General features: G+C 41.9%; 1 protein-coding gene across 1 annotated transcript in view; it reads left to right on the forward strand.

The window, feature by feature from the left end:
- Window positions 1-27500, forward strand: part of LOC145414525 (hillarin-like) — a 48409-nt gene that overhangs the window by 4811 nt on the left and 16098 nt on the right. The window contains exons 2-9 of the mRNA XM_080284047.1: window positions 8974-9103; window positions 9598-9695; window positions 10348-10457; window positions 11508-11826; window positions 13364-13513; window positions 13922-14025; window positions 25534-25695; window positions 26187-26287. Of these exons, the coding sequence (XP_080140173.1) occupies window positions 8974-9103; window positions 9598-9695; window positions 10348-10457; window positions 11508-11826; window positions 13364-13513; window positions 13922-14025; window positions 25534-25695; window positions 26187-26287 (1174 nt within the window). The remainder of the gene's footprint in view (window positions 1-8973; window positions 9104-9597; window positions 9696-10347; window positions 10458-11507; window positions 11827-13363; window positions 13514-13921; window positions 14026-25533; window positions 25696-26186; window positions 26288-27500) is intronic.

Here is a 27500-nt window from a genome sequence, read left to right on the forward strand (position 1 = left end):
GTCGAGGAGTGTGCAGAGAGGGTGTCAGATAGGTGAGGGATGTGAGAATAGGGTGACAGGGATATGACAATGAGGTGAGGAAGGGTGAGGGTTGAATGAGGGAGTGATATTTGAGAGTGTTGACAAAGGGTGTGAAAGTGGAGCGGGGAGAGTGGGCGGGTTGGGTAGAGGGGATGTGAGAGTGAAGGAAAGATAGGGTGAGAATGAGATGGGGTGATGTGGGCATGTGAGAGGGAAGATGTGAGAGTGGTAGAGGCTGGGTGATAATGGGATGGGGTGTGTGTGTGTGAGAGTGGGGGAGTAGGAGAGAGTAGATCATGAGTGGGGAGTGGGGGAGAGGTGGGGTGAGGGTAAGAGGAGAGTGTGTGTGAGTAAGGGAGTGGGGCAGAAGTGGGAGTAGAGGAGGGGTGAGAGGGGTGTGTGGGGGGGGGTGAGAGTGTGGGAGAGGAGGGTGTGTGAGTGGAGTGTGTATTCTCTAGCAACAGTTACTACCAGTCAGTGTGCCTTGACAGAACACTCACACACTCACTCCCACCTCTCCCCCACGCGTCGCAAACTCACGCACTTACTCATCCGTCCCTATCCTTCCATCCTTCACCCTTTCCCATCCACCTACTTCCATCACTCTATCCCACCTCATCGCCCCTTCTAACTCTCCCTCTTCATCCTTTATATTTCCGTAAGTCGAAAAAAAAATTATAATATTTTCTTTTACGTGATATATTTAAACTCAAACGGATAAAAACACCTAAAAAAAACACGAAAATCAAAAAACAAACTCTGAAAAAGTGCAAGGTTTATGTGAATTCAAAAGCCGCCAACTTCGAATTTGAAGTGTGAATTGAAACTAGTGATTCATTGGGAGTGTTTGTGATTTCAGCTGATTTCGATGCTTTCCTCCCTGACCCCCACGCCCGCACGCCCCCTCCTACCCCCCACGCCCATGCCCCCACGCCCGAAGCATGAACGAGGACTCTCCAGGTGAGAAGTGAAGGAACTGGGACTTTCATTTCTGTACGCAGGGAGGGATATGTCCTTTTGTCTGTATTTGTTTTTATTTACATTGCAAGGTATCTACTTCAATACTTGCTTGTCTACCATTGTATCGAGTTATTTTAAATCGTCTGTATAAGTAGGCAGAAAGGACAGACAAACGTATGTATATATGTATGTATGTATGTATGTTTTAAGTACGTATATATGTAAGTATGTATGCATGTATAAGTGCTGATTTTATACATTTCTTCATTTTTACCATCAGGTGTGCGAGGCTAAACTCCCACACTAGCCTTTCACTTCTTCCCCCTAGTACGATAAACTCTACGGTAACATCGCACCGCATTTCACTTACTCACGCCTGGAATCCCTTCATTTTTTTTTCTCGTCTTTACTAAACTCACAGGATTTTTCTCAGTCTAGGTAGGTGTCTGTTAATGGAAGTGGTTAATGAAGGCTGTGTTTAACCCCTCCAATTCAAAAGGTCTCCCCCGAAACTCAGTAAACTCTCCTATTGTCGATATGGCAGGAGTAAAATGAAGAAGATATGAAAGTTTTGTTAGGTTATCAGATGATGAAATAAGAATATGTTTACGGAATTGGAAGAATAACCCCTTCACCCCCATGACGTATGTTTAATCTTATTCTTGCTCGCTCCAGACGGTATTGCTGAGCTTAGAGACAATTCTCTACACGGAGGAGACAGATATTACCTCAATTAACTTCTTTACTAATAGAAATCTTTCCTAAGATTATTGAAATGGCCTGGTAGTAGATAATTTATATAAATAAACTGGGTGTTTTGAATGACGGGATTGTTGCTTGAAGGAAGTGCAGAGAAGGGAAGCAGGAGAGGGGTTTGGAGTGGGGTAGGAGAGGGGTTTGGAGTAGGAAGGAGAGGGGTTTGAAGTGGGAGGGAGAGGGGTTTGGAGTGCGTAGGAGAGGGGTTTGGAGTGCGTAGGAGAGGGGTTTGGAGTGCGTAGGAGAGGGGTTTGGAGTGAGCTAGGAGAGGGGTTTGGAGTGGGATAAGAGAGGGGTTTGGAGTGGGTAGGAGAGGGATTTGGAGTGGGCTAGGAGAGGGGTTTGGAGTGGGTAGGAGAGGGATTTGAGTGGGCTAGGAGAGGGGTTTGGAGTGAGGTAAGAGAGGGGTGTGGTGTGGGATAGGAGAGGGGTTTGGAGTGGAGTAGAGGAGAGAGAAATGAAGAGAAATTGTGTAGTTTTTCATTGATAATTTAAGATCCATGTAAGTTTTTTATTATTTATTTTTTGTAAAGAACGTTTTTTTTTTTAATAATAAAAAAGAACGCTTCCTAAAATTTCCCTCCACACCCATACCCTCCATCCCTCTCCACCTCCCACATCCACACTCTCCACCCACCTCCACACCCTCACCCACACCCTCTGCCCATTTGTACCTCCTTACCCACACCCTCTGTCAACCTCTACCACCCCACCCACACCCTCCACTTACCCCCACATCCACACCCCTTCGCCCTTACACCCAACTCCACCTCCACACCCATCCACACCCTCCACACCCTCCACCCATCCACACCTATCACCAAGGCCTAGTAATTTAGTGATGAAAAATGTTTAGTTTGCGTGTTGGGAAAAAAAAAAAAACAGGATTCCAACCAGACAGACAATTAGGTGCTTCGTAAATATTCAGAGAGAGAGAGAGAGAGAGAGAGAATACTTTATATCCTTATTTACTGTGATAAGAATAAAGTATAATTTGTGAAGGAATTTATGTTAAAGTTTCCAAGTATCTGATTATTGTGTTGTTGTTGTTGTTGTGATAATACGATGGCAGTATATTAATATTTTTATCATTGTTACGGAATATCTGTAACAATTTTAACGACTTTAATAATAATAATGATGATGATGATGATAATAATAATAATAATAATAATAATAATAATAATAAAATAAAAAAATAATAATAATAACAACAACAACAATAATAACAATAATAATAATAATAATAATATTGATAATAATAATAATAATAATAATAATAAGAAGAAGAAGAAGAAGAATAACCAGAATGATAGAAAAGAACCATTATAATAATAAGAAAAAGAACCATAACAAAAGCAACAACAGAAACAACAACAACAACAACAACAACAATAATAATAATAATAATAATAACAATAATAATAATAATGATAATAATAATAAATAATATCAGTAGTAGTATTAGAAATAAAAATATAATGCATCTAGAATGGCACTCAGTAGAAGCATACCTCTGCCAAGGCCCAACATGCAGTTCCTTTTAATTCAGTCAAGCCTAATCCAATATCAAACTCATAACCTTATAAGTTGTAACACCATACTTTTAAACTAAGTGAATAAAATTCCTGGATCCGCACCTTTATCCGGATCCGCACCAAAATATAATGAAGTCTATTCTGGGCCAAGGCCTATTCTTCTACCAAGTTTCGTGGAAATCCATCCAACAAACAAACGAACGGACAGGGGTGAAAACATAACCTCCTTGGAGGAGGTAATAATATATTGTAAAAATTTTACCTGCTGAAAAAGAGGTAGAAAATATCAGTACATAGCTCCCCTAAATAAAAGGACCTTCCTACACACACACACACACACACACACACACACACACACACACACACACACACACACACACACACACACACACACAATCATTCAAGCCCCTGGACTCCTGGCTAAATCTCACACATATTCCTCAGTAAATATTAAAACACGTCCTTGTGTAAAAATAAATATCAGTACGAATACACCTCTTTGGTATTATTATTATTATTATTATTATTATTATTATTATTATTATTATTATTATCATTACCATAGCGATTTTATTTAAGACAGAGGAGACGTCTTGGAGAAAACAGGTTAATGAAGGCTGTATAGATAAAACCCCTCAGTTTGAAAATTTCTCCTACGTTAAAGAAAACAGTAAGTAAACAGTAAGAATATATATATAAATGAGGCGTATTGAAGGGGTTAAATGTAGTGACTTTAACTGGGATTATTTGTGTTGGTAAGTGGGTGGGGATGGAGAGGGAGGGGGAGTGGGGGAGGGAGAGGGAGAAAGAGTGAGGAGGGAGAGGAAGAGGGAAAAGGAGTGAAGAGGGAGAGGGAGGGTGAGAGAAAGAGGGACGGGGACAGGAACAGGGAGAAGGAGGAGGAAGAGGGAGAGGGAGAAGGAATGAGGAAGGACAGGGAGAGGGTGTGAGCAAAGAGAAGGGGAAGAGGGAGGCGGGAGAGAGGACAGGTGTGGGGGGTTGTTCTAGATTGCGTGTGGATTACAAACTCAATTGGGATCCTGAAGTGATATTTTTGCTGCTTAAATGTGCAAAAGAATGTTAATGTTGGCAATAAGGAAAGATTCTGGAGGATAAATAGCAGGGTAATTGAGGGAACATTTTGGACACGTTGCACTGTTTATATGTAACATTTAAAGTACACACACACACACACACACACACACACACACACACACACACACACACACACACACACACACACGCACGCACACAGCAAAACACTACACCCTACGAGCAAAATCGCCCACGCGGGTATAAAACGTGCACAAGCCTCTCATACGCAGCATAAAACTCATATATACCAAGTGTCACAAATAATGCTCCTCCAAAATCAAAATAATTCACATAAAAACTCGTCCTCCTATAGTCACTTCACCTTAACTTGGCCTAGATTTTCTTCCTTTGGCAGTTTATTTCACGTAGCTCAGTGACAGAATAATACTATGGCTCTACGTCCTTCCTATAGCACTCCTTCGTGACTAGCATCATATTCCAGTGTAACTCTAATGCTACAACTCCGTATTGAAAATGGTGGGATGGCAATTTTAGGCCAAGTTAGAGAAAAAAAGATTACAGAGTCGCAGCTATAAGTACAGCTAAAAAAATACAGCTAAAAATACAGCTAAGAAATACAGATAAAGATAACTACCCCTACTGTTACATAATCGCCCCTGCTTCTACTGATATTAGTTTTACAAAAAATTAATGGACAAAAATTAGTCACAATAATATCGTGTTTTGTTGTGTAAGAGAGAGAGAGAGAGAGAGAGAGAGAGAGAGAGAGAGAGAGAGAGAGGGAGAGGGAGGGAGGGATGAAGTGATGAAGTGAGAGAGAGGGAAGAGGAATATTGGACTAAGGCGAAGGAATAGTAGAGAGGAAGAGAATGATGGAGAGAATAGGGGGGGGGTGAGAGGAAGGAAGGGAAGACCGAGGGGGAGAGGGGAACACAGCAATGATCAAGTAGTATCGAAGGAGGTCCAAGCACTTTTCAATAACCGACTCAACATTTCCTTCTCATATACTTTCTGACCTCAGATGATTTTATTCAGCCTTTGAGAGGGTTCTCGTGGTGAAGGGGTTAACGCCAACCAGCATTAACCCGTATCGTATGCTGATGTCAGATTTATTTTTTTCTCTTGCTGTAGCTCGAGTTTTTCCTTTTTCAGTTTCTTTCTATCTTTCTTTTTCTTTCTTTTCTTTCTCTCTTTTCTTTCTTTCTTATTATTGGCTTAGAAGAGAATAGATTACCAGCGAAACAGCCAGAGTTGACATCATTTTTTTACCATCACGTGTGAATGAGTTCCTGCTACTGTCACACGCACACACTATCGACGTGCACGCAGGTATGCATACACACCTGCATACATGGATACGACACACACACACACACACACACATACACAATACAGGGATACTTACACAAACACGAAGTACACACGCTTACACTAAAACATTCATACGAGGATGAAAGAAAGTCACAGGCAAAAAACTCTCTCTCTCTCTCTCTCTCTCTCTCTCTCTCTCTCTCTCTCTCTCTCTCTCTCTCTCTCCCAAACAATCAGTACCATCACTACCTTCACAGAATCCTTAAATAATACACTGTCAATCTATTTCTCCACTTCCCCCATCTCCCCCACCTCCCCCCTTTCTGCACCACTCTCCCCCTTTTAGTCCCCTCCTCCTCTTCCTCCCAACTCCCCCCTTCCCCCAGTTCCTCCCCCGTCCCCCACCCCCAGCCAATCACCAAGACACACCACTGCATGACTACCCCAAACATGCACTCCCACACCCACGCATGTACAGTTCGCAACACAAGTCCTTGGTACACTGCATGGTACATTGAGCAGGGTACGGGAACAAATATTTCTGTAAAGTTATGGTACAGTCACGAGGCATAGTTTTTGTTCACCCCGTACCCCTGGATAGAGGTACAGTTGTGCTCAAAAGTAAGGATACGCATTCGAGTTTTCTTGCCTATAATTCACTGTTGATGAAATGTGAATGGAGGACACACTTGATATAGTGTATAGATTTTTATATTTAATTTCTTTTTCCTTCTTCTGTTCATCCTCTGTTCAAAATGTGGGACTTTTACACTTACTTCTCTACACCCAATGATCAAGGAATCAGGAAATAAACAGATCCATATCTAGCCACTAATGGACGCTACAGTAACGCAACCATATACGTAACTTTACTATTGAACACGACTCTGCATCATAGCCAGGGACGCATACGAAACGAAGACCTCAGATTGGATAGTTTAAGTCTCTTCTATTCCTCATTTGTAACAATATAATGACCTGTTGCTCCTCGTGTCCCTTTTTACTCTAACTTGGCCTAAAATTACCATCTATCCATCTTGAATATTGAGTTTTAACAATAAGTTAACACTAGATTCTGTTGCTAATAGGGAAGAAGAGCTATGGGAAGGATGTAGAGCCATAGTACTGTCTGAATGCGATAGAGCTTCGTGGCATAAACAGCAAAATGACAAATATCAAGACAAGGTTAAGCTGAAAGGAGTATACCAGCTTAATAATGGATAACAGGTCTTTGGGGATTAGCAGGGATTATTCTGGATTACTATACTCTGTTCACTTTATCTAGGAGTAAGCAAGGAGCAGAATACTATACCCTTTTTACTCTAACTTGGCTAAAATTGTCATCCATTCGTCTTAAATGCTGAGGTGTAGCAAGAGATTAGCGCTAGAATATGATGCTAGTCACGAAGAGGTGCCTTGGGAAGAATGTATAGAGCCTTACCATTTTCTTTCTCTACCATTAAACTGTGTGAAATAATCAACAAAGGACGAAAACCTGGGCGAACTTGAGGTGAAAGAACTATAATCATACTCCTTTGTCTCACCTGTATAAAATGACCAGTTAACTGGTTTAATATGTTACCTGAAGTTACCTCCCTCTCTATAAAGGATTCGGGTTCGTTTTTTCGTCTGGTACGGAGGCTCCCTAACACCTCTTCCTAAGTGATTTATTTTTGGATATGGTTGACTAATATCCTTTTGTACGTTCTAGAGTATGGTGATGTTGGAAGGATTTTCATGTAACACAGAAGAGGACAGTAAGATGTAATAAACAAAATAAATCGCTAAGGAGGTGGTGCTAGGGAGTTTCCTTACACACTCAGAAACACACACACACACACACACACACACACACACACACACACCAGTCTCTTTCCTCCCTAAACTGTCATATCAAAAAGGCTTGTATAAGGACAGAAAAACATACTAAGCCTTTCTCAGTTTTGGAATATTAGGCAGTGGAAGACAGTGAAGAGAAGAGGTGAAGTATTAGGCAACCTTACACCCCTAAATGTACACACCATCAGTGAAAATGTACAGCCCTCCATCTAACAGAGTGCACATTTCTCCAGCCAAGTGTACAACCCTTGCGTGTTCATTTACAATTAGAGATTATGGTCTGAGGGGCGAGAAGAAAGAACAATGTGTGTGTGTGTGTGTGTGTGTGTGTGTGTGTGTGTGTGTGTGTGTGTGTGTGTGTGTGTGTGTGTGTGTGTGTGTGTGTGTGTGTGTGTGTGTGTGTGTGTGTGTGTGTGTGTGTGTGTGTGTAGTGAGGGCGTTAAAGAAGTAATGGTGTGTACTTCTATTAGGGTCAAATTTGCCTTGCGAGATGTGAGAATATCGCCTTTATTCCTCACTATAATTTCTTTACCTATAATTGGCGTATATTTTCCTGCATTTAAAGCTTATTAGATGTACCTCAGTGGCATAATATAACAATAATTTGGCTCTACATCGTGTCCATAGCACTTCTTCGTGACAAGCACAATATTCTAGTGTCAAGCACTTGTTACAGCCAAACACTCAAGATGGAGAGATGCAATTTCAGGTCAAGTTGAAGTGAAGAGTATAAATATGCTTTTCTTCTTCACTAATTCACTATCTCATCCTAACTCACAGCCTATCCTCACATCCCTTACCTCCCTACCTTCCTATCTCGCTACCTATCCTCACACCTCTGTCTCCTTACCGTTCTATCTCACTTTCTATCCTCACATCCCCAGCCTCGTTAATTTCCCTCTCATCATTTCGTCTCACGTGCCATATCTCTCTACCTCATTACCTCACAGATATAACCACACTACCTCTCTACCACTGAAATAGAAACTTTACTACCTCTCTGCTTTACTGCTTCACTCCCTCTGCCTCTCTGCTTTATTGCCACACACCCTCTCTATCTTGGTGACCCGGAGTTTTATGGTGGGGTAAATACGAAGTTAAGGTGACGGTGAAAAGCAAAAGAAGTGGCGACTGGATGGGAGCCGACACGTGTAAAAATTGCACCTGAATAGTTCATAAGCAAATTTAAAGTCTTCCAGTTCGAAATGCCTACAAGAGAGACTAACATATTAATGAGCACTTAGCTGACACGCTCCATTAGTGCTGTACGCAATAGAGAGAGTGCTATATATGATTTAATAGTCTATATTATGCATACAGTTTATGGGGTACACACACACACACACACACACACACACACACACACACACACACACACACACACACACACACAATTCCCCCTCCCTCCCTCCCTCTCTCTCTCTCTCTCTCTCTCTCTCTCTCTCTCTCTCTCTCTCTCTCTCTCTCTCACCTGTCCCCGTCTCTCCTGCAGGTGTCGTGGGCGGTGATGATGGAGAAAGGTGTTCAGACGTTGGCGGTGACGGAGGAGGAACTGGACTGGGACCTAAGCAACAAAGAAGACAGGGAGACACAGACCCTTCCTCCCAATCCCACACCCTTCCGTGAGTATCCCAGACAGTGTGTAGGGTGTGTAAGGTGTTAATGTGGGGTGTGGGTGTTAGTGTGGGGTGTGGGTGTAGATGTGGGGTGTGGGTGTTAGTCTGGGGCGTGAGTGTTAATCACGGGTGTGGGTAGTTTGAGTGCGAGTGCTGATTAGTCTGAGTGAGATTTCTGCGTGTAAACGCTGTGAGCTTAGCCTTAAATTACAAAGGGGAAGCCAGGTCTCTAGGTGGGGATAGTGTGTGTGTGTGTGTGTGTGTGTGTGTGTGTGTGTGTGTGTGTGTGTGTGTGTGTGTGTGTGTGTGTGTGTGTGTGTGTGTGTGTGTGTGTGTGTGTGTGCGCGTGTGTGTGTGTGTGTGTGTGTGTGTGTGTGTGTGTGTGTAATTTGAGTGTACATGGCTGACTTTGAATCATAAACTGAGGTCAAGGGAAACTATGACTACGAAGCTTGGATCAACAAATTTTCTAAAGTCATGTCCAATTTCTATCTGTGCAGAGCTAAATCGTACAGACGCCTTCGTGCAGACGGATTACCGGGGCCTGCCGCTGGTGTCCGATGTCCCCCGGCCCTCCACCTCACATCTCCCCGTCGAGGTACGTAGAAGCGGCTTGTTGATTTGGTCGCAGGTTCGATCCTTGTGATGTGATGATGGAACGAGGCGAGAGCAAGTGCTAATGGAGGTTGGATGATGATGGATGAGAGGGTGGATGGAAGTGGTATGATAAAGAGACTAACAGGGAGATATGAATAAACAGATAAGCTTTTAGATGAATGGTTGTTAATAGATAAGAAGACACTAAATGACTTGTGTATATCTATTTAAAAGAGTTGTTATTATTCAGAAAGATTTATGACTGGATAATAAGGGCAGACAGATACACAAATACAGATGTAAAGAGACAGGCAAATATTACACAGATGTTTTAGAATTCAAATGTGTTACTAGGATACACGTTTATGCAACTCAATTACCAAAAATAGAAACACACACACACACACACACACACACACACACACACACACACACACACACACACACACACACACACACACACACACACACAATTTCGTTTTAGGGCTGAAGGGGTTAAAGATAGATAAAAACAATACTTCACCTGGCCTCCCTCAACCTCCCAGCTCCGTAAACAAACAAGCTACACAACCTAACCTAACCTAACCTACGCTAACCTACCCTAATCTACCCAAACCTAACCTAGTCTAATCTCATCTCTTTCCCTTCCGCAGACCGTGGACAAGGAGACGCAGACCGAAAAGACCACCACCTCGGTCTCCACGCAGACAGAGGGCACCTACCTCCTCCCAATACCCATCTGCATACCTGGATGCCCGCCCAGGTGAGCAGAGATTGTTTTCCTTTTCTAATTAGGGTTTTCCTTCATTTGTCTTTCTTTTTCTTTTTCGGTTGTTGTTGTTGTTGATAACAAGAGGTAGAACAACAGAGGTGGGTAGGGTGATGGGGTAGAATGAGCCTGTAGTAGAGATCGAAAGACAGAAAGAGAGGTAGAGGTAAAAACGAGGACAGATGTAAGAAGGTGGTGTTGTAGTGGTAGAGTGGCATTGACGTAAAGGTAGGAAGGCAAAAGGACAGGTAGACAGGTAGAAACAGAGGGAAAAGTAGAATCATAAAGGTAAAAGAAGAGGCAGGTAAGTAATAAAGCAGAGGTAGACAGGAAATGAATTGGAGGTATATGGGTAAAAATGAAAATAAAAAAGAAATTGAAGGAAAAATAAGAGATAGAAAATGGTGAAGGAAAAGAATTATAAAACCATGATGACGTGTGCAGCTGTCTATCCTATCTATCATCACTATCCGCTACTCTGTCTCTATAAAAAGCTAGTAGTAGAGGTAGATGAAATGGTAGAAAAGTAGGAGAAGTAGTAGAAAAGAAGCAAATCAGGGAGGTAGAGGAGTATAAAGGCGTGCTATAAATCTCTCTCATGTACGTATCAATAATTCCTCCGCCACTCTATCATACCACAGAAATAGATGTTAGGGTACAGAGTAGATACCCTTGACCTCAAACTACACTACTACTGACGTCATTTTGTACTTGACCTCCTTAATGACCTCACGTCTTTCCTACAGAGATATTAACTCTAATTAACCGCCGATCTGCCATCTTTTCTTGGCTTAATTACTTGACCTGAGATTTCTATTGACCTCATTACATACTTGACTTCACTAATGACCTGACATCTTTTCTGACATCTTTCTCAACCCGACCATCACTGACCTAACATCTTTCACTTCATCATTATAGCATCTCAAGTGACCTTACAGCTCGTGACCTCAGATTTCTAGTGACCTAACGTCTCTCTTTATATCTCAAGTGACAGTCTTTCCCGTGACCCCAGTAATGACCTCCCGTGACCTCTTCTCGCAGCAGCCTGAGTGACTATGGCGAGGTCTCCCTCTCCGACGCCTCCTCAGGGCCCTCCACCTCTGGTCTCGGGTCAGCCCTCCCTCCGCGACCCCAGGTCATACAGGTACTTCCGGGGGGCGTCAATCCCTCCCTCCCGGCCAGCCCCCCGCCCTCACCCGAGCACCCCCTCAGTCTCCCCTTCGACGGGCCTGGGGGGCTGGGGGTGCGGAGGATGGGGGGCTCTGAGAGATGGTCCCGCCTGGCCTTACTGGGGACTAGACATATTTTGGCTTCAGAAATCACATTGCAGGCACGGGCACAACGCACACGAAGGATTATGGTGAGTGAGAGAGAGCAGTCACGTACCTTGCATATTTATTTATTTATTTATTTATCTATCTATCTATCTATCTATCTATCAGTCTGTCCGTCTGTCTGTCTGTCTATTCATCCATCCATCCATCCTTCCATCGATCCATATATCTGTCTATCTATCAGTCAGTCAATCAGTCAGTCAATCAGTCTACCTTTTTATCCCTCCATCCATCTATCTATATCCACCTATCTATCTGTCTACTTATCTCTCCATCCATCTATTTATATCCATCTCTCTATCTATCTTAATATTTAATTTTTCCAATTCTATTTTATCTCAAACTGTAAAGCTGTACAAGTGTGGGTGTGTCATTTTCCAAAACTTATACAGTTCTCAATACTTATAATATTATTCGGATTTATTTTAGTGTCTGGATTAACTGTAAGTAATTAAACAGAAATATATATGATTAATATATATGATTCTTCAGCGTTGTGTAAGTGTTTGTCCTTTTGTAATTACCCATTTTATGTAACAACTGGATTTTTTTGTTACTCGTGTTCTTAGTATTAATATGATTGATCAGATTTATGTAAATGTTTGTAGGTCTGTAATTATACCTACTTGCTATTATCCATTGCCTTGTAATTACTTGTCGTAGCTGTTCATATGTACTCCTGTCCTTGTATTTGCTAGGGTGATTAGCCTTATGCAATTGTTCGTGTCCTTGGTTACAGTACGTAGCTCTGGTCTTCAAATATTCCCTTATATATATTGCTTGTCCGAGTTCCACGCGAAATTAAGTAAAAAAAAAAAAATCTTTGCCTCCAGATCAATAAAACAGAACTTAATCTATCTATCTACCTATCTATAGCCAGACCCCTCAATCCCGTAAGGGGTGACCACAAACAAATCGCCTCCATGTCAGCCTGTCCCCTGCCATTTCGCTGCCCTCCCTCCACCTCACACACCTTTCTCTCTTGATATTTTCGTGTGTCTGACGATTTAAGTAACAGTAACGTCACTCTCCCATTCTATTTCCCTGACTGACTGAAGAAAAATATTATAAGGTTATTAAATCCATTGCATGTTAATTACTTGTTCTACGTGAATAATGGATAATTTTTGACGGGCTTACGGTACTCAGGAAGAACCAAGTGCATCAACAAGTTAAAAAAATAAATAATAATAAAATAAATGCGATTGAATCCCTCTCAGGTCTTATGCACGTAATCTAGATCCTTACATAATTATACACGTGTGCGTAAGCCGAATCCATCCTAGATCTTATGTACGTAATCTAGATCCTTACATAATTATACACGTGTGCGTAAGCCGAATCCATCCTAGATCTTATGTACGTAATCTAGATCCTTACATATACCCGTGTACGTAAGTCAGATTCAATTTAAACCCTATGTACGTAGGCTAATCTAGATCCTTACATATACACGTGTACGTAGGCCAGATCCAACTTAGACCTTATGTACGTAATGCAGACCCTTGCACATACCCGTGTACGTAAGCTAACTCCATGTACGTAAACCATGTCCGTGTACAGGTGGATGTGAGCGTTCAAACAGACAACGACATCCTGACAGACGAAGCTCCTCAGTACGCAGCTCGTCCTCCCTCGACCTCTAAGGCTGAGCTGCTGGAGGAGGAGGACTTCACCAGCCTCGATGACCACGCCCTCTCCACCCCTGGCAAGGTGAGGGGCAGGTGGCGGCGGCAGGTGGATCTTTTCGTCCGTCTGTTTGTCTTGGTAATTGGTTGTCTGTTGATCTGTCTGTCTGTGGAGGTATTTTTTGTCTGTGTCTGTGGGTGTATGTTTGACTGCCTGTGCGTCTGTCTGTCTGTCTGTCTATGGATGTATGTTTCTCTGTCTGTCTGTCTGTGTGTGTGTGTGTCCGTTTATCTATCTGCTTGTGTGTGTGTGTGTGTGTGTGTGTGTGTGTGTGTGTGTGTGTGTGTCTGTGTGTGTGTGTGTCTGTGTCTGTCTGTCTGTCTGTCTTTGTCTCTGTCTCTGTCTGTCTGTCTTTGTCTCTGTCTCTGTCTGTCTGTCTGTCTGTCTCTCTCTCTACTCACTAACCCCCCACCATCCTCTCTGCCCCCCAAGGTCACCCGAGACCCCTCCGCCCTCGTCCGCCACCTCTGCAGCGTCGCCAACACAGACCTCCAGAGACTCAGGGTCCTTTATCGATGGGTTACGGACAATATCAGGTAAGTTCAGGTGCTCTATCGTAACTATAGGGCCTTCACTTCAACCTGGCGTAAAATTGCTGGCGTTCAATTGCTCTGACGTAACTATGGAGCGTTCGCCTTTAAATTGGTGTAAAATTGCCGGTGTTCAATAGCTCAGTCGTATATATAGAGAGTTCAGTTCAAATCGGCGTAAAATTGCAAGTGTTCAAAAGGCCTCCAGTTCAATACCCCTGTCATAACTGTAGTCTGTTCACTTTAAACTGGCGTAAAATTGCCGTTGTTCAAAGCCCTTTCATGGTTAGCTATGTCCTTTTCAATTTAAATCTAGTGTTTGTTCAATTTCTTTTCTCTAACTTGGCCCAGATTTTCGTCCTTCTGTAACTTATTTCACGCAGCTCAACGGTAGAAAAAGACTATACAACGGCTTTCCTTCCTTTACTAGCACTTCTTCGTGACTAGCATAATTTCTTAGTTTCAATCTATCGTCACGGCACAGCATTCTAGATGGAGAGGTGTCAATTTTAGGCCAAGTTAGAGTGAAAATTGTATATGCGCTAGATTATCGTCTCTCCGTCTTGGGGTCTGACTTATAATGAGAGATTAGCACTAGATTATAGCGCTAGTCACGAAGAAGTGCCACGCAAGGGACGTAGAGCCGTAGTATTGTCTTCTTCTGCCACTGAAATGAAGGAAATATGATGCAAATGGCTAAGCAAATCGATTTTTTACATTTTTCATCGTTTATTTATACATTTATTGACACACGAGTTTGATTTAAATTACGATAGACTTTTTGAAATGGACGGGATAGATACAGACTTCATGCACTTCTTCTCTACTAGGAAGCTTTACATAAAAAAAATGTGTACCAGGAAATTAGTAGCAGTAGTAGTAGTAGTAGTAGTAGTAATAATGATGATGATGATAATAATAATAATAATAATAATAATAATAATAATAATAATAATGAAAATAATAATAACGCCAACTTAACAACTACTACTACGACTACTTCCACCACCACCACTACTACTACTACTACTACTACTACTACTACTACTACTACTACTACTACTACTACTACTACTACTACTACTACAAGTCATAAAAGTCGTTATCAAATGAAAAAAAGTTGAGAATAATGTATGAATGTTTAGCTTGTGATTAATGATGAATAATAAGAGGTATACCAAGAGTACAATGAATAAATTATGAATGAGACACTGCCTAGGAAGTGAGGGTCAAGATGGAGGAATGGGAAGTGACTGAATTTATTTTATATGGGTAATTTATACTTAGTTGCTCTCTCTCTCTCTCTCTCTCTCTCTCTCTCTCTCTCTCTCTCTCTCTCTCTCTCTCTCTCTCTCTCTCGACTTTCTCCTTTCCTTTCCTTTCGTCCTTCTGTCTATATACACATTCTCCCGTCTCTTCCCTCAACACCCTAACTTCCTCTCATCCCCCCCCACCTCTCTCTCTCTCTCTCTCTCTCTCTCTCTCTCTCTCTCTCTTTCAACACCAAGGAGACCACAACAACAAAATGTACACCTGTCATTTTAATATCTTTTATGCACGGCCACCTTCAATTTCCAGCACGCAAGCAAAAAATAAAAGTGTGAGAGAGAGAGAGAGAGAGAGAGAGAGAGAGAGAGAGAGAGAGAGAGAGAGAGAGAGAGAGTCAATAGAACACTAAATAAAATAATAAAATCTTGAATGGCAATGGTTTTATCTCTTTCAATATATTTAAAACTTAAAGGAAAATTTTAAGAAGGAATTTAAAGAGTTTAAGGAGGAGTCTAAGGAGGAGTTTATGGAGGAGATTAAGGAGCAGTCTAAGGAGGAGTTTAAGGGATATTTTAAGAAGGAATTTAAGAAAGAGTTTAAGGAGCAGTCTAAGAAGGAATTTAGGAAGGAGTTTAGGGAGATGAAGAAGCAGTTTAAGATGGTGATTTCAGTGTACAGGTGTTATAAGTAGTCTTCAGTAACCCTTTCACTATCAGACGTCTATACTGACTAAGAAAAGTATTGGATGAGGGAGCTTCAGGGTCCTTCGTTTAATGCCACTTGTGTGGTGTGGTGTGGGAGGGTAATTTTTGTGTGGTACGAGAGGCTGGTATGGTGTGGTACGGGAGGCTGGTGTGCTGTGGTATGAGAGGTTGGTAAGGTGTGGTGTGATCTGGTTATGCTCAAGTCGCAAAAGTCTACTGGAGTAAATCACATCGCGCCAGAAAATCATTAGTGAGGGACAGACGGACAGGGCTGGTCGTAGAAATGCTCCGGCCACAAATAAAATCAGTTAGGAAGAAAAATAAATAAATAAGGTCCCGTGTCTGGCAGTGGGGACTTTCCAACTTTAACTCATTCATCAGATGTTTCCTATATCCATCCATCTATCTGTCTGTCTGTCTGTCTCTCTGTCTCTCTGTCTATTTCTCCATTTATCCATCCATTCAACTACCTTTCTGTCTGTCTGTCTGTCTGTCTATCTGTTCATCCATTCATCCATCCATCTATGTATCTCTCTATCTATCTGTCTCTCTGTCTGTCTATTTATCCATTCATTCATCTGTCTATCTATCTATTTATCTATCTATCTAGACCTATGTTTAGTGGGTTAGAAGTTGATGAATTACGTAATTAGTGGTTAATTAGTTGACAATATTAGTAGAAGACCATTTAAAAATTAACGAGTGCTCAGAAACACACACACACACACACACACACACACACACACACAAAATTGCCACCCATTTTCTTTATCCGATTCAAGGGCTCACTTCTCTAATATTTCCTCATTACCCCTAAACGCACCCAAACGCTTGGCCTGCTCTCCTTCCGCCTTGTGCCTCTCTATTGTTTTTTTTTTATTATATAATGCGGTGATATAAGGATTCTCTCTCTCTCTCTCTCTCTCTCTCTCTCTCTCTCTCTCTCTCTCTCGATCATAATTTTCTATTTCTTTTAAGCATCTATCTTATTTACATTTCCCGGTGGTGTAGTGGTCAGAACACCCCACACGTAGAACAACCCTTTAATCGATAGAAAAAGCCCTCTAACACCATTTCCTTAGCGATTTATTTTTGGATATGGCTGGTTAGTATCTTTTTTGCGCTATTTTTGCAGAGTATGACTATGTTTGAAGGATTTATCTGACAAAGAATTGGACAATAATCAATCAATCAATCAATCATTTCCTGTGGCACCCTCGGGGATGCATAGGGCCTCGATGAACTCACACCACCACATCCTATTGGACAATAAGGTGTGAGAAAATAAATCGCTTGGGAAAAGGTGTTAGGGAACTTCCTCAACCGGCGAGAATGAGAGATCGACTAGGAGAGTGTATGTGTGTGAGGTGCAAGGGGTGGGAGACCGAGGATGAGGTGGAGGGATAGGGTGGGGAGGTATGGGAGTGTGGGGGATGTGGCTGGAGGAATTGCAGCCTGATGACCGAAAAAAGAAAGACATGGAGGCGATTTGTCTGCTGCCACCACTTCCGGGATTAAGGCGTCTGTGTATAATTAATCTCTCTTGCTTCACATTCATGTTATTGATCTTATTTCCCCGCTTTATTTGACCGCTTGAACTACCGTAATAGGATAATTGACCGTTCAGAGTGCAGTGGCCTCGTTTAGGTATATAACTCCTTCTCATGTCCCGGGAATTTATGTGAACACCTGCTGATTAAAGGTGAGAGTTTACCTTGATTAGTCTTCCAGGGGCGGTGACCTTAACGTGGATATTTTAACCTCTCGTACTCTTGTCTTTTGTGGTTTATTTTTGTTACCCCAGAAAGATCGTAGTTAAGGGAAGCTTTATAAACAGGAAAGGTTATATGTAGCATTCATTTAGCACCTTCATTGCTAAATTTATCTCCAATGCTAACATGTTTATAAAGCAAAGCAACAAGTCCTCAGGCCACACTGGTATCTATGACATTTTTTGCTGTTTCACGACTGTTATTGTTATCATCATCATCGTTATCATTATTATTATTATTATTATTATTATTATTATGTTTATCAGCACCATCATCATCTTAACCATTAATCATCGTCATAATCATCATCATCACTATTATCCTTATTATTATTCTAATTATTCTTATTCGTTTTATTGTTGTTATTATTATTATTATTATTATTATTATTATTATTATTATTATTTATTTTGTATTTTGTCACTAATCTTTCAACTCAAAGGCTATTTTTTTCCTTTCAATGCTTCCTTTCAGACTATTTTATTAAGCTTAGGGGAGACTTTTCGACCTGGAGGGGTTAGATACTGTCTTCATTAACCCCGTCACTACGATGGGTCATTTCTAAATTACTAAAATCGACTGTGGTGTCTGGATTAATAGAGGAAATAGGTCAGAGGAGTGAAGGTTGGACGGTGTTGGTGGGAAATGTAAGGTGATTAGCAGGGCAGGTGAGACAGGACCAGGCAGGTGGGAGAGTGTAGGTGGGAATGTAGGTGGGGCAGTTTTGGGTGTAGGTGGGTGGGATGCTGTGGGTGGGAGTGTAGGTGGGACAGTTTAGGGTGTAGGTGGGTGGGTTGCTGTGTGTGGGAGTGTAGGTGGGAGAGGTTTGGTATGGCACTGTAGGTGGGGACAGTGTAAGTGGGAGAGATTAGATGGGGCTGTATGTGGGTGAGTGTAAGTAGGAGAGGTGTAGGTGGGAGACTGTAAGTGGTTTGACAGTGTAGGTGGGGATGAAGGTGGGAGAGGTTAGGTGGGTTAGAGCAAGGCAGGTGAGAGTATGAAGAGTCTGATGGCTCTATGAGATATATACACAGACATTCTTATATACATTTTATGCTTAGGAGAGTTTATAAATATGGGATCGGTTATAAATTGATTCTTACCTTCGTCTCGAGATGTATGGGACAGTATTGATGACTGAAGGTGTGTTTATCTGTGTTTATCTGTCTATCTATCTATCTATCTACCTACCTATCTATCACACACACACACACACACACACACACATATTCTCTCTCTCTCTCTCTCTCTCTCTCTCTCTCTCTCTCTCTCTCTCTCTCTCCTTGGTCGTTATGGAAACAAAAAGCAATGTACAATTTTATATTCTGGCATTTATATTTTTTTTAAATTTAAGTTTCGTATATATTTTTTCCTTCTTGTACACGTGACGGGAAAGTAGAATAGAAAATATTGTTTAGGTATTTTATTTCGAAGGACCCATTTACTCATGCACTCACTTATTCACGCACTCACTCACTCACACACACTCACTCACTCACGCACCCCCTCTTCACTCATCACCCTCTTACTTACCGACTCACTCACTCACTCACTTACTCACGCATCCCTTCCTCATCCACCCATGAGCTCACTCACCCGCTTGCTCACCCACTCACTCACTCACACACTCACTCACCCACCCGCACACACTCGCAGTCACTCACGCACTCGACACTGACCTTGCGGGAGCCATGGAGTGTCCGATGTTTACAAGTCGCCAGAGTATCCGGCACTTTTAGTCTCCCCTATTGATCAATTCGTGGGTGGGAGAGAGAGAGAGAGAGAGAGAGAGAGAGAGTTACGTGTATAAGTGTGTGACCATGACATGAATAATTACCAAATGCCTAGATGTATAACTATTGTATGATTCAGTTGCAAGAAGACGTAGCGTCGTTGCTGCGTGCCTGCTGTGAACCAATCAGCGTATATGCAAGGCCAGCGATACGTGCTTATCACATGCTTTCACGTGCTCGCCCCATTGTCTTTTGCCGGTGTCTTAGTAACAGCCTAGAATGCAACTAGACACGAAGGGGGGTAGAATGCACAGTACCTAGTATATGAAGAAATTGTCAAGAAAAGGTGAGGGAGTTTCAGAGCCTTAAGTTCCTGTGTTTGTCTGTCGTCCCTTAACTCCTGACACACTTGAGAGAGAGAGAGAGAGAGAGAGAGAGAGAGAGAGAGAGAGAGAGAGAGGGGGGGGGTACGTTGCTGCATGTTTATGTGGGTGGGTGGGTGGGTGAGTGGATAAGTAAGTGTGTGTGTGTGTGTGTGTGTGTGTGTGTGTGTGTGTGTGTGTGTGTGTGTGTGTGTGTGTGTGTGTGTGTGTGTGTGTGTGTGCTGTAGGTATGTTTGCGTGTGTGTTGGTGTAGGTGTATGTGTATGTCAGCAAGCCTACACCCTTCCTTATAGACCAACCCAGCCCCGTAATCACACACTGCCATACACTACATTATTTATCTCATATTCACTTACCACGTACACGGACATAATTGCCTGCTAATTAACCTGTCATTATTCACGCTAATTACAGGTGTTAGGGCCCGTATTCTCGTCGGTTGAGGAAGCTCCCTAATACCTTTTCCTGAGCGATTTATTTTGCTTATTAAACCTTACTCTCCTAGTCTGCGTTATATAATATCTTCCAACATCGTCACACTCTGCAAATAACATACAGAAGATGCTAACCAGGCTAATCCAAAAGTAAATCGCTAAGGAAGAGGTGCTAGGGAACTTGGTCCAAAATTGCCTCCGCCAAGGTGTAACTAGATAATAACATTAAAGTAGAATATGGTGCTAATCACGAAGAAGTGCTATAGAAAGGCTGTATAACCGTCGTATTGTCTTAACCTGCAAATTAGTTACGTGAATTAAACTGATAAGGAACGAAACTTTCAGCCAACATAAGATGAACGAAATAAAATGATGTAGGAATATGTATAAAATATGTATGTATATCTGCACGGTTAATGGCCTTGTGTGGTTAGACAGGAGGGTTATTTGACTAGTAACCAAGGAGACTCATCCCTACCTCATAACTTAGGCTCACCGAATTTCATGCAACTTAGTACTGAAGGTGAGATTGGTTCAGTCCCCTCAGGTGATGACAAGAGAGAGAGAGAGAGAGAGAGAGAGAGAGTAGGAGAGAGATTTGTTTGATACATGGGTTCTAAATCGTCAAACTTCAAGGTCACAAATGAAAAAAAATATTGCGAAGAATACGGGTGAGGGAGGAGTTAGGTAGGGGTGTAGGGGTGAGGGAGGGGTGTAGGGGTAAGGGAGGGGTGTAGGGATGAGGGAGGGGTGGAGGGGTGAGGGAGGGAGGGGTGCAAGGTGAGGGAGGAGACTGTGCTGAATATCTCAAAGCAACAAGCTATAACTTACTCTTTCTCAAGGTGAAGTAGCAAGGTCAAGGGGTTAGGTTTTAAGGGATAGTTGGTGAGAAGGGAGGAAAGTACACATATTGACTATCCACACGCACACACAACTCACACGCACATACACCTTACACGTACACACATAAACCACACGCAAGCTACTCACACTTGCACACAGCTCACATGCACACCTTATTCACGCTCACACAATGCACATATACACACAATACACATATTCATACAACACACACACACACACACACACACACACACACACACACACACACACACACACACACTTTTCCTACAGCTCCAGTGAAATGCCGTAAATGCTCAACTGAAAATGCTGGAAATGCTGAGTATACTGAACTGAAAATGCCTGACGAGGTAGACTGAGCATTTTCCAAGTATTCTCTAAAAATTTGACTGATAATGTTATAATAAAGAAAAATAAGAAGAGCAAAGAAAAAAGAAAAGAAAAAAGGAAAAAAAGAGTAAAAAAGAAAAAACGAACAGAAAGAAAAAAGATAAAAAGAAAAAGAGAAAAAAGAAAATGAAAAAGAAAGTAAAAGAAAAAAAGGAGAAAAAGAGAAAAAGAAAAAAGAAAAAAGAAAAAAGAAAAAAGAAAAGAAAAAAAAAGAAAAAAGGAAAAAAGAAAAAAATAGGTGGAAGAAAATGCTCTCAATGTGGGACCGAAAACTGAAAATATTATAAATTCTGAACTATAATGCTTTTAATGCTGGACTAATAATACTCTACTTGCTCTGCGGTAAATGCTTTAAATGCTTCATGAATAATACTATAAATTCTGACCTATGACACTCTTCCCGTCCACAAAAATTCTCTCAATGCCGGGAAAAAATGCTCTATGTCTTCTAAGTCCCCCTCAGAAAATGCCCTAAATGCTGGACTAAAGCGAACTCCATATCTTGTAAATCCCACCCAGAAAATGCTGTAAATGTCGCCCCAGAAAAATGCTCAAAATGCCGTGCTAGAAAAATGCTGTAAATGCCACCCAGAAAATGCTCTAAGTATCGTGCCAGAAAATGCTCTAAATACCGTGCCAGAAAATGCTCAAAATGCCATGCCAGAAAATGCTCTAAATGGCGACCCCCAAATGCCGCAAATGCTGGAACAAGAGTACTTTATAACCTTTAAATGTCGTCGAGAAAAATGCTGTAAATGCCGTAAATGCTGTAAATGCCGTAAATGCTGTAAATGCTGTAAACGCGTGAGTGTCATTGCCGCGCGTGGCCCCAAGACGCTGAGGTCACGCCAGAAGCAAAACGAAAGGCGCGTAGTTGGAACGAGACTGGGCCGGTTCGCGGTGGATGGGTACGGGGTGTTCTTCGATTGCATTCTCCTTGGCGCCGTGTCCTCGAGGCTCTAGGAGACTCCCTGGCCCCACGCGCACTCCGCAAAGGCTAATTTAGGTACAGCAATGAGCAAAAGTTCGGTGACCGTTCCTCCGCCGGCTGTTGAAATCGAACGTATTGCATGAACTACTTTTTTTTTTGCTTGCAATACGGACGCAACAAAAGGGCATAAGAGGATGGAATGCATTTCGTTTAAGGAGCGATGAGATGCGTGGAAGGCAGAAAACAATGCTAGCTGTGGACTGTAGGTGAGATTTTGTTCCTGGCTGTACGGGGTGGTTCATAAATAGCTGCTTGTGTGTTGGGAGAACGGCTCAGTCTGCTGGTGTGGGTGTGGGTGTGGGTGTGGCAGTGTAAGTAGAATCCTTTGGTGTGGACGTGGGTATGGCAGTGTAGGTAGAATTTCTTGGTGTGGATGTGGGTATGGCAGTGTAAGTAGAATCTGTTGGTGTGGATGTGGGTATGGCAGTGTAAGTAGAATTTGTTGGTGTGGATATGGGTGTGGCAGTGTAAGTAGAATCTCTTGGTGTGGATATGGATATTGACAGTGTAAGTAGAATCTGTTGGTGTGGATGTGGGTGTGACAGTGCGAGTAGGAAAGATGGAGTGTAGGAGGGGCGTCATATTTAGACCACCCTGTATAATACTTTTTAATATGATGCTGGAGAGAGACGCCTTCACGTGGTGGCACTAATATAACGGCGGAGAGGCTGTCTGGTTATACAAAAGTCCCTCAGTCCCCTCACCTATCCCACAAAAGGAGAATGATGGGCTGCAGGAGGAGGGCAACTTCAACCTGTAGTCCACTGGATTCACAATCAGATAAGCCTGGGTTGCTGCTGCTGTTACTGCACACTAATTACCTCCGCCAATGAGGTTATGTTTTCACTCCCGTCCGTTTGTTTATATGTTTGTTGGTTGGTTTGTGAGTAGGATTTCACAAAAACTACTGGACGGATTCCCACTAAACTTGGTAGAAGAATGGGCCTTGGCTCAGAATACACTCCATTAAATATTGGTGAGGATCCGGATAAAGGTGAGCATCCAGGATTTTTTTTTTTTTTTCACTTTCCTTAACATTGCGAGATAGGGCGTTTTTCGACATTTTCGTAAAATTTTCAGTGAATATTGCATGGATCTTGATGGGAAAAAAATCAGGTATATTTAGGATGTTGGTATCTACGAATGTGTACGGTTTGGCGCTGATCCATATAAAATTCCGGATCTAGTGGATTTAAATATGCTTTTATAGGGGGTTGTATTTTCCAGCTGTCGTACAAATAGGACTACAAACTTGCAGCTCTGTACCTAATAATAAAATGATATGCATTGTTTTGTTGGCTGTTACAGTGAGTTAAAAAACTATGATTAAGAGTTATGGGTAGTTTAAAACTATAGTGTTACAACTTATAGGGTTATGAGTTTGATATTGGATTAGACTTGATTGAATTAAAAGGAACTGCATGTTGGGCCTTGGCGGAAGTATGCGTTCTACTGAGTACCATTCTAGTTCTCTCTTCAGTGCACCCAATTTTTTTTAATAGCACCGTAATCGTACTGCGCTCACCCTAGCAATCACCCTGTCACCTCTAATTCCTAAGTAATTGAGTATGCATATTGCTCTTTGATATGTTGCGTGCTATATACTCCTCATCATCAGTGTGGTTTTTGCAAATGGCATGCAACGGAATATTACATTAGCTCTCTCATAACCAAGACGCCTATTTTATCTTAGTAATTTTACCACAGGATTATATTCAGCTGCGAGGAGAGCCATTGTAGGGAGTGGGTTATCCAGTAATAAATAAAAAAATAAATAAATAAGCTAGAATAAAAATTGGTTCCTAGGTGTCATGAATCCTCCTCGGGCATATGTGAACGAGGATTTATTTAGAGGGTCTTTCTCACACTGGCCTCATTCCTATCGGCCACACGCGCACTCCACTCAACGCTCAGAAATGCACCTGCTTGATATGATATTGATGCAGCCTTGGTTAGACTTCTGCTTTGCATATTTCCAGGACTAGTCAGCAATCATAAGACGTTACCAAATACCGTTACTACTACTTCTCCTCCTCCTCCTCCTCTTCCTCCTCCTCCTCCTCCTCCTCCTCCTGCTACTACTACTACTACTAATACTAATACTAATACTACGAGTGTTTATTGTACAAAACATAATAAAAAATTCTTCACTCTTCATTATTTTTATACCAAATGAACACTACAGTTTCATCAAAATTAACACTAAAATGCAATATATTTCTGGTCAGATCTCCACATTAAGACCTATTTTCTCTATTTTTTTCTCTCTTTTCTTTACACTTTTTGCCTTTGGTGCCATACATTTTTCTTTTAAGTTAGATTTGATATGAAGTGCTCAAAAATGTTCTTAATATTTGTGTTAGTTCTTGCTTGTTTTTTTTTCCTTCCGTTGTATCTGTTTCTCTCTTCTGCCGTTATATCTGTTTCTCTCTTCTGCCGTTATATCTGTTTCTCTCTTCTTTCATTATATCTGTTTCTCTCTCTTTTTGTTCTATCTGTTTCTTTATTCCGTTATATCTGCTTCTCTCTTCTTCCGTTATATCTGTTTTTCTCTTCTTCCGTTACATCTGCTTTTCTCTTCTTTCGTTATGTCTGCTTCTCTCTTCACCGTCTTTCCTCCGCAGACTCTACTTGGAGCACCTGGAGGAGACGCAGACCGGGAGGGTGCCGTGGCTTCCAGGAATATTCAGTTGGTTTCTGGATCATTTTGTAGTTACTTATTCTTGCTCATTTTCTTTTTCTAGTACTGCAACAACTACTACTACTACTACTATTCTCTCTCTCACTCTCTCTCTCTCTCTCTCTCTCTCCCCTCAGATTCAACGTAAGTACCTACTGAAGACCCAAAGTGTGTGTGGAGGAGATGCTGGGTCTTGCAATGAACAAAGTCTACACCGATCTTGCTGGTGGATTCCATTGCATTCCTGCACAATCACATCCTTCTTCCATGGATACTACTCTCTATATTCCTCCCCAGATTCGACTGGAAGTATCTGGAGAAGGAGCAGAGCGTGGAGGAGGTTCTGGCGTCTCGTAGGGGCGTGAGCAAGGATTACGTGAACCTGCTGGTGGAACTCTGTCAGCTGGCGGGCATCAGGGTGAAGAAGATCAGCGGGTTCGCCAGGGGGAGGGACTTCAGGTGAGGGACGAAGGACGAGACGGCAGGAAGAGGGAGTGACTGTAACGTGTTCACTGGTCAGAAAAAGTAAATAAATAAAAAATAAAGAAGGGAAATATGTAGGTGCAAAATGTATGACAGATATTACGAGACACAGACCAAAACAAAGACCACAGGGATATGCGGTTCTGTCCTCTCTCCTCTCATACATTGGCTGTTCTGATGATGGATGGTCGCAAAATTAGCCACTGTAGAGATTGGTCGTCTATATTGTAACGTAGGCATTGACAGGTTATTAAGTCTGAATGGTTGAATGATTCCGGATGACAATGAATGCTGTTGGTGGTATTAACGTACAGGGTGGAAGGATATTGACTGATTTGATGTATATATAAGAAGGACATAGATTGTTGATGGTTTTAACGTATGAGATGGAAGGATATTGACTGAACTGACATATACTCGTAGATTAGAAGGACATAAATCGCTTTGACCTATGACCTCTCCTGCAGGGTGGGTCGCCGGTTCGAGCCTGGACGTGACCCGCTGCACACCTGGATGGCCGTCTTCTTCTACGGATCTTGGCGCCTCCTTGACCCGACGTGGAGCTCAGGTAAGTCCACAGGTGCCTTAATTAATTTTCTGAAATATTTATCCCTTGCTCTTTGGCAGGGATATAAATATTCTTGTTCCCAACAGATATATATATATATATATATATAAATATATATTTTTTTAGCTGGCTTCTTCTGCCATCCTCAAATATCATCCTTCCCGACCCTGTCCCTCCCATCCCAGCCCTATTGTCCCCTTCACTAGCTTTTTATGTCCTGTCTGTCTGTCTGTCTGTCTATCTATCTATCTGTCTGTCTGTCTGTCTGTTTGTATGTCCGTCTATCTGTCTGTCTATTTACTTGTTTATCTGTCTGTCTAGCTGCCTGTTTATCCGCGCGAGCGCGCACACACACACACACACACACACACACACACACACACACACACACACACACACACACACACACACACACACACACACACACAATATTCTGACGGCAGCAACAATGAATTAAAAAGGACTTACTGATGTGAAGAAAAATGAGAGTAGTACATCAAGGTGTGTGTGTGTGTGTGTGTGTGTGTGTGTGTGTGAAGTGGGCTTGCTTGTGTACATATAAGTGCGTCTGAGCATAACCATTTCCTAAACATTTTATGACTTATTTCCGACAGTCCTTTAAAATGCCCCTTCCCTCCAACATTACCCCCATTTTCTAAGAGAGGCAACATGGGCCACTTAGCCAAATGTGTGCTAAGTGGAATACAGTGTGGGATGGAAGTTTGCCTAATATTGCACCTCTCTAGTAATTCACCTCCCCTACTTCTCACTCTGCTGGCTAATATTTCCAAGCAGAGAGGGGTTTGGAATGCTTCTCTGCCTTAGCTTTTGGTCTTTGTTATCATGTTTTAGGGAGGAAAATGATGGATATGATTTATGGGGCTTATTTCGTGTGTTTTTTTTTTTTTAAGGTTCTCAACATATTTTTCTCAGCGACTTATTTTGTACATAGCACCTTAGTGTCCTATTGTATGTTGTTGATATTATAACGGTACATACATACATATACAATCCCTTTATCTATCTGTCTATCTGTCTGTCTATCTACCTACGTACCTACCTATCTGGCTATCTGTCTGTCTATCCACCTGTCTCTGCCTGTCAAGATAGATAGTGAGACAGACTGACGGACAGACAGACAGATAAATAGATATAGATATAGGTAGATAGATATTACAAAAATGAACAATAAATTGTAATAAGCAAAATAAAT

This window comes from Coenobita brevimanus, chromosome 100 (genome assembly GCF_032717465.1).
Source record: "Coenobita brevimanus isolate Jiangsu-jjx chromosome 100, ASM3271746v2, whole genome shotgun sequence".
Classification (NCBI taxonomy): Eukaryota; Metazoa; Arthropoda; class Malacostraca; order Decapoda; family Coenobitidae; genus Coenobita; species Coenobita brevimanus.